Source organism: Chinchilla lanigera, unplaced genomic scaffold (genome assembly GCF_000276665.1).
Source record: "Chinchilla lanigera isolate Chin_1 unplaced genomic scaffold, ChiLan1.0 scaffold00024, whole genome shotgun sequence".
Lineage (NCBI taxonomy): Eukaryota > Metazoa > Chordata > Mammalia > Rodentia > Chinchillidae > Chinchilla > Chinchilla lanigera.
The window spans coordinates 21,448,788-21,457,335 of record NW_004955425.1 but is presented as its reverse complement, the minus strand read 5'-3'; the positions used below and the strand labels follow the sequence as shown (position 1 = coordinate 21,457,335).

General features: G+C 40.0%; 1 protein-coding gene across 2 annotated transcripts in view; it reads left to right on the top strand.

Moving 5' to 3' along the window:
• The window catches only part of Cmya5 (cardiomyopathy associated 5), a 106,912-nt gene that overhangs the window by 59,972 nt on the left and 38,392 nt on the right, over window positions 1-8,548 (top strand). For both annotated transcript variants that reach the window (XM_005386008.1, XM_005386007.1), the window contains 3 exons: window positions 722-955; window positions 2,452-2,474; window positions 6,836-6,954. In XM_005386008.1, coding sequence (XP_005386065.1) covers window positions 722-955; window positions 2,452-2,474; window positions 6,836-6,954 — 376 coding nt within the window. The remainder of the gene's footprint in view (window positions 1-721; window positions 956-2,451; window positions 2,475-6,835; window positions 6,955-8,548) is intronic.

Genomic DNA, 8,548 nt, shown 5'->3' with positions numbered 1-8,548 from the left:
GGCAAGTGCAAAGTCGTGAGTTCGATTCCTGGTACCAGAAAAAAAAAATGAAATACCTATTATACCTATTATACATTTGGTCCTTATTTACATTTTTGATTTCTCATACCAGAGAAACAATGTGGTATTAAAATCCAAAAGGATTGCTTTTAGAGAGTAAATTATATGATCACCTTATCACTAACCTTGCTGATGCGGATAGTCCAAGATCTAGTTTATCCAATTGGGCAACAAAGGAGAAACTGCCCCTCCCTGGAGAACATTTGGGAACTTAGGACCCTTCAATATCCTGGTACCTCCCTCTCTCACACTGTGATTTTAGCAGAGAGCAGGAAATAGCACCAGCCCTCACCACCACCTGGTGGTCTGGGATCCTTGCTTGCTACAATGCCATTTTTAAGTTTTATCACATGGGAATGCAGCTGGATAAGACTTCTATACAAATGCCCCTGCCTTTGGTATTTTAGTATCTAAAACCTTCTGGATAGTACTCTTTCAGCTGGTTCTATTGCAAAACTAATTATGGCAAAGGCGGTTGGTAGGTTAGAAATCTAATATTAATTAGATATGAAGTATACAGTCTAAAGCTCTAAAATTCTGATTTTCTTATTGAGACACCAGATGTCAGTTCTTTAAAAGAAAAAGAAGAGGAGGAAGAGGAGGGGGAGAAAAGGGATGTACTTCTTGTTTCATTCAGGAGTGTTTTTGTTTCTCCTCCTAGGAAAGCTGCACCAAAAATGAGAAGAGGCTAGAAGAACAGAATGAGGAAATGATGAGGAAAGTTTTGGCACAGTACGATGAGAAAGCCCAGAGTTTTGAGGAAGTGAAGAAGAAGAAGATGGAGTTCCTGCATGACCAGATGGTTCACTTTCTGCAGAGCATGGACACCGCCAAGGACACCCTGGAGGCCATTGTGAGGGAGGCTGAGGAGCTAGATGAGACTGTCTTCCTGACAGTAAGTGCCATTTGTGACAGGCTCTGCTACAAGTCTACTCTCAAACGTCATCTTTCAACATTCCCCAAAATCGTTTATATTTCAGTGTGGGGTTTGAACAATTCTGGCATTTTAGAATTATTTGGGCATTCAGGATACCCACAAATGCCCCACAAATCCTGGAAGTTCCAGTGCCCAGATCCAGCTGAAAGATTCATGGAGTCAGGCCACCCTGTCAAATGCCCCACAAATCCTGGAAGTTCCAGTGCCCAGATCCAGCTGAAAGATTCATGGAGTCAGGCCACCCTGTCACAGGGACAGGGATTTGTCTAAGAGGGAATGGAAACAGCCTTCCAACCTTAGTCCTACCACCCTATCTCCTGGTCCCTGGCATCCTCTCACTGGCTGCTGGGCCTCTCCTCTCCACTGCAGAGTCTGAGGTGGCCTCTCACATGAGCCATTCCCCTGGAACCTGGCCAAAGCTGAGGAACATTTTGGCACACTTTCGATGCAAAAGGATGCCATAAATTGTGGGACCCCTCTCAGGCAATGTGACAGCATTTTTCCAAGTGGCTATCTGGAGAAAAGGTCCCCTAATTCCAGCAAACAGTTGTGGACAGGAGATTCCCGTGGGTGTTCTTTAGTTGTTCCAGAGTCAGATCTCTAACCCTCATGATTCTCCCAAACACCAGCAGATCCTGGCTCTCTGCAGAGCTAGGACCAACCAGCAACAAGGAGATGGGTTCCCAGAGGGCGGCCCCAAGCCTTCTAGGCAAACTGGGGACAGTGCCATCATTTGATGTGTAGGGACCTTCAGTTAGAAGATCCCACCCTCCTAGCCCACTGTGGAGTTGGCCATCTCAAGGAGATCTGCCTTAATTATTAGACTGCTTCATGTTTCATTAAGGTGAGCTTTAGTATTTTTAAATCAGGCACCTCTTGTGAAGCATAACATTAATGAAGCACTTGTGTTTCCCAAGAATGTTATCTGTGTTTGATAAGAATATTTCCTTTTCTCTAGAAGTAACAAATTGAAAAAAAAATTTCCCTCCTTGCATGTAGTCATTGTAGAAAAATTGGAAAATACAAGAAAGGACTGAGAAGGTGTAACTACCCAGAGATGACCACTGACTTACATTTTTGATATATATTTAAGCAAATTTAAGTCATTTTTCTTGCTTCAGAGAAATCCATTCTGGAGGCTAAGCCATTTTTTAATAAATAGAGAGAAGCAGAGTACAAACAACCCATTGTCAGCCTGGCTTATCAGAGAGTGGAGGTGACTGTGAAATGAAGCCCTGGTAGCCCTGGGTGGGTGGGGGGCACCACTGGCCTGAGCTTGCATTTCCCTGGCCCAGGGAAGGGGAGGGACGACTGTTTCCCAGCTTTGTAGTCCTAAAGCCCTTTGGTTGGTTTTTCATTTTGTTAATCTCTCTCTCTCTCTCTCTCTCTCTCTCTCTCTCTCTCTCTCTCTCCCTCCCTCCCCTCCTCCCCTTATTTTCATCTGCCCCCATAAGTCATTTGAGGAAATCAATGAAAGGTATAGTATATAAAACATGCACAATGTAGTGGCGAGTGGGACTATAGCATGACTGAATGCTTTATTTTTATATCTTGATGCTTTATACAAAATGACTGTCAATTAAAAATTCATCTAGGGAGCTACTGGGTTTTCACTGACACAGTGCTTTTAAAAACTAAATGACAGCTTGGAAAGCAAATTGCATGGACTTCAGCTAAATAATAATTATCATAATGTAGATTTTTAAGTGCTTCCTTGAGATGTATTCTGTATTTTCAAAGCCTTATATAGACCATCTTTCCATCACTGCATACAAAAAATGTTGTAACTTAGACATATTGGCTAAATATGAGTATTTGAAGGAATCATCTGTATCTGCCTAGAGTAATCTTATGACTTATGTAATCCAATGGCATGTTCCCTCATCTGTCTTCAAAAGACAGTCACACATTTATCTTCTAATTTTGCTCAGCTAACCTGAAGGAATTTTATTCTTGATTTTGTTTTGTTGATGTATTTAACACTCAGTCTAAGAGAGTCTTCATTCTTTAGAAAGGCAAAACATTCAACAAGAAATTAGAAAAATTTTAGAAAAATATAGACATGTTTTTCTTTTCTTCTTTTTGATGCTGAGGCTCAAACCCCAGGCCTCCCCCATGCCAGGCAAAGGACCTACCACTGAGCTATACCTTAGCCCACATTTAGCTCTTGAAGCACTTGATGTGGAAATTCTCATGCTGATCTGACTCCTTTCTCTTTTGTCCCCTCACAAAAACTGAGGCCTTTCTCACAGGCTGAACCTAATGTTTAATCTTTTTAATGTAATTTTAAATGTGAACTTATAAATTTTGAATATTATCTTCAATTTATTTCCATAACAGTTCAAATTGTGAAACTGCATAGAGTAAAATCAGAAATTTGCATGTGTGGCGTATTAAGATATATAAAAATGGATTTAGTTTGGAAATCCAATCTTTTTACGTAATTGAAATTACACAGATGAATCCTACACAGTTCTATTCAGCAGAATATTGCCAATACATTTTATGAAAGTAGCTTGTGTATTAATATTTGTGTTAATCAATAAGAGTTTTATATAAATAAAGCCACCTGGGAGCTTTAGAAAATGCTGACACCTGAATCTCATCTCCTGAGATTCTAGTTTAATTGGTCTGAAGTATAATCTGGACATTTTAAAACTTCCCAAATGATTCTAATTTGCAGCCCGGGTTGAGAACCTCTGTGTTGAGCAATCTGTCCTCTGGCCCAATGGTTCCTCACACTGTCTGTACCTGAATCATCTGCAGTTTGTTTAACCAAAGACTCTGGGCCCCAGGAGCGGCTCTATTGGAGTTCCTGGGCTAGAACCAGGCATCTGCACCTCTGTAATCAGTTCTACAGAGCAGTGAGCCTCAGATGCACCATGCAGGTTTTGAAGCTGATACTGAGGCCTGGCTCCTGATTTCCTTTATTTTAAAAATTATACATTTTTCTAAATATCATTATTTTTCCTAATCAAAAGTATATGGATTTAAAGTGTCATTCCATATACACTGAATTTGTAGATGTCTGTTTGATTATTCATGCTTCAACCATTCAAGAAAGATAATGGTTGGTAAAAAAGAAATGGGATACATGAAAATTTGTGAATGTTTTTACCTTAAAATGCTCTAGAATGTTTTTACTTTTCTAAGTATTAGAATATTGCTAAAATGAAAAGACAGCCATTTAATACTAAATGGCATTTTTTGGTTTTTGTGCTTAAATTTGTTAATTTCTCATTTTAATTAATTTCAATTTCCTTGTCCAGTTGACAGTGAATTAATCTTTACTAAAGTTGCATGTCACATAAAGAGAACATACTTGGGATAACCGTTATTTTTCTGTAGGGAAAAAAAGAACAAAATTCAAGGATTCGGTGAAGAAATATGAGCAACTGAAGAAAGCCTTGTTAACATGTGATACACACACACACACACACACACACACACACACCCTTCATATCCTCAAGACACATCTACCTCCATGTCTCAGTGTTATTGGCATTCCTTTCCATAAGTGCTAAATATCTAGTTTATTTGACCTTGCTGCTTTTTCTGTATATCTCTAAAGGCAGTGCTTGTATGTTAAATGATTTTTCTTGACACCAAAAGTGCTTAAATTAAGGAATGCTGTCAAGCATATTTAGACTCAACATTTGCATATCTTGAAAAACACATTTGCTTAGAAAATGGTCTTCTGTTAAGGAGACACATTTCCCCCTCCATTTCACTCTTCTGTGTTATAATAATGAGAAGAGCATTTCAACCATATTGGACTACCTACATAAAGAGGTCTTCTTGCCCTTTCATATGCTGATGTTAAAGCGGAGCAGGCAGCTGCACAAGGGAAAACGCAAAGATCTTACTTGTGGAATCCACAGCCAGAGCTTTTGTGCTACACAGAGTCCTGCATTTATGTAGTGGTGTATACTGAGAGGACTTAGTGTGCCTATTGTTCACTGCTTTTTGTTAATTCTGAGTCTGTCGTTTCTACCCCTGCACCTCAAAGCCTTAGTTTACACCTCCTCTGTCCCCTCACAGCTTCTCATCTGTGGTCTGTTGTTTTCTTAGACACCTGTCGGGATCTTTGTCTTCACTCCCCTTACAGAAACAGTTCTGAGCTCTCCTGGCTTTAAAAGATAAATGGAGGTTCTTGGCAGGTCTGAGAGGCTCTTCACAGTCAAGCCACAGCCACTTTTCCTTTTCATCATTCATTGTCTAGCAGAGACAGTTGGGAAAGAGCCTCGCTCTGTGGTCCCCTCACTGCCCTCTGGCCCTGCAGGGAGCCAGGCTCTTCCTTCTCTGCTCTGCTACCGCTCTCCTTCCCTCTGTGATACTCTTGCCCCCTTCCTGCCTGGCAACCTTCCGTGTGTACTTTAAGCTCCAGCTCAGATACCTTCTTTTTGAAGCCCTGACTAGAACCATCTCCTCTATATCAAACACTAGTGGATTTAATGGTGTCCAACAATAGGAAACAGAAGATTGTCTCTAAATGCTTCACGGTCATCTCCCCTCATACCGACCCCAAATCTACCACCTCTGAGAACCCACTTACCTGCCCCAATGAAACTATTGCCCTCTTCTTTATTAAAAAATGTGTTCATTAAATGCCCACCGTGTGCTAAGTAGTTGGTGATGAATTTGAGGAAACCAAGTGAAATAAGGGCTGGAGGCAGTGGGTGTGTCACACAAATCTAAGGAGACATTTGTACCCCAAGTGTCAATTTGTCAATTCATATTAGCAATATTCTAATATTTAGAAGAGTAAAACTATTCTAGAGCATTTTAAGGTAAGAATATTCACAATTTTTCATGTATCCCCCCCTTTATTTTAACCAACCATTCTTTTATATTTATTTATTTATTTATTTTTTGGTACCAGAAATCGAACTCAGTACCTTGTGCTTGCCAGGCAGGCACTTGTGCCGCTGAGCTATATCCCTGGCCCCATTATCTTTTAAAGCCAAATATAAAGCCAGGAAGTGGCTCTGCGAGTGTGCAGGAAAAGAGCTCCCAGGCCTCCATAGAAGGCCGAGGTGGGCCTGTTCTGGAAAATCAAAGTTCTTAGGAATGAAGCCAGACAATGCCTTGAATTTGACTCAGCCTCTGAAGAGAGACCCAGGCCTGTGCAGCACACAGAGGAAGCTTCTCGTGTATTTCAAGGCCTATGCTAAAGACACATTATTTGCAAACTCTCTCTTTCCCCTTTGTTTTTTTTCCACATTTCCCCTCCATACGAATGTTAGCAGCATCCCTTGCTAGTTCTCCCAGGAGAGGCTTCAGTCTCTAAAAGCTGTTAATTTATAAATTGTGGCTTTTTAGTCTTTTAAAGACAGTAGGCCTTGCCCTCTTCTGCTGATGTAACCCCAACCCTGGTCCATGCTGGTCCATGATTAAATGACCAGAAGCTTGAGGTTGAGGTGTGAGAACCTCCTACAGCATGTGACTCCCCAAATGAGTTCTGAAAATGTGTATCTTTTAAGAAATTTAAAATATGTATCCTTTAGGAAATTTAAAAAAATCAGAATCATTGAAATGAAGTTATTTTTAGAACTCACTTTACAGAAAAAGTTTAAAACTGCATAATTTGTCAAACTGTTTTCAAATCTGAGGAGGCAGAAATGAAATTTTCAATATTACCGATTGCCTAGGAACCCAAAGAGTGCCTAGACATTAGACAAACTGTATTTTCAGACTCCCAAAACAATTTAAGTCCTTTCTGGATACGATGTTAGTCTTGTCTCATAAAAACCACTGCTGCCAAGACCTGCTGCATTTTGGGCGGTTGCTATCTGCCCCGGATGTGCTGTTCACATCTGACTTACGGCTGCTCCCTAGGTTGCTCTCCGCTGTGGCGAGCACGGCTTCGCTGGAGCACATGCCGGCTGCCTTCTCGCTGTTCGAACATTATGAAGACGCCACAGCCAGAAGTGACCAGATGCTAAAACAAGTGGCTGGTGAGCATTTTATCTGTTCATTACCTTGATGAAGTGTGGCAGCTTGCATTTGTTTTTTATAAAGTTTCTATAATTGGAAGAAGAAAAAGGCTGGTTGTAAAAATTTGAAACCCTGAGGTCAGCATCCCATTTCAGTGATACACCGCATTTCCAGTTGGAGCTTCGTGGCTCTGCTGGAGTCGACAGGAACAGAGGAAAGCACTGTGCAGCTGGAGGGCCCTCCCCACCCACTCCCCTCCCTGTCTCATGTTTAAAAATAAGATTTCTCTTTTGCTCTCTGTGTAAAAGAATTGTTTATTTCTGTCGGCAGACAGGTATAGGAGGAAAGAGGAATCAAATATTTCCATGGTGTTGAACTGATTTTTCTTCATGAGTAGCTTTCCCCTCTTCATTTCAACTCTTTTTCCCTTTTTCATCCCAAATGGATTAGCCTGGAGAGCTAACAGCTCAACATCCCTGTCCATAGCCAGGAGCCTCCCACTCAACTGTCAGAAGTATCCTGCCCCTCTTCAAAATATTTTTAATGTGCTATTTAACAAACAAGACAATAAAACTGTAGATTTTTTAAACTGCTGTGTTTCAAGTTACCAAGTTTCATGTGCTGTGTAGTGTGCTCAGCTATCCTCTTCGAAAGATGCTATATTCTTCCAAAATTACTTAAAGACAGTCATTTTATGTATCTATGTATTTATTTCTTTATTTTAACAGACATCCATTTACAAAATAGCATAAGAACAATACAAGCAATACTGAATTACAGACAAAGTGGTAGGAAATTAACAATGGTTGTCATGTTACATATTGATATCTTTAAAGTGGTTTCTCAGGAAAACAAATAGAGACATGCAAGATTGATCAAATAAGTAGTCATTAACTGTTCCTTTCAGTAAAGTGATAGAAGTCAGTAGTACAACTATGTCAGCTATCCCATGTATACATACATATATAATTTCTCCCTTCTTTCTTTTCTCTTTTCCCTCATACCAGTTGCTCTTTAATTTTGAGCAGTTTCCTTTGGTTTCAAGATGCCTATCATACCTTCTAATTTTTATTCACTCTTTCAGGTTCTTATACTACTGAGACAATACATTGCTTACACATGGAGGTCTGGTTTATTTCACTTATGAGTATGGTCTCTAGTTGTGACCATTTACTTATAAAAGCCTTGAGTTTATCTTTCTTTATAACTGAGTAATATTCCATTATATAAAAATACCACAATTTTTTTATGCATTCCTTGGTGGATGGATATTTTTATTGCTTCCACAATTCAGCAATTACAAATTGTCCTGCTATAAACATGGGTGCATGTATATCACTGTGATATGAAGTTTTCACATCTTCAAGGAAAATACCCAGAAGGGGAATAGCTGGGTTGAATGGGACCTCTAGACCTACTTTGCTAAGGAACCTCCAAACTGATTTCCACAGTGATTTCACCAGTCTGCATTCCCACCAGCAGTGGAAAAGAGTTGCTATTTCTCCACAGCCTCACCAGCATTTGTTATTGGTTGATTTCTTGATGATAGCCATTCTTACTGGGGTGAGATGAAATCTCAATGTTGTTTTAATTTTCATTTCTCAAATGACTAAT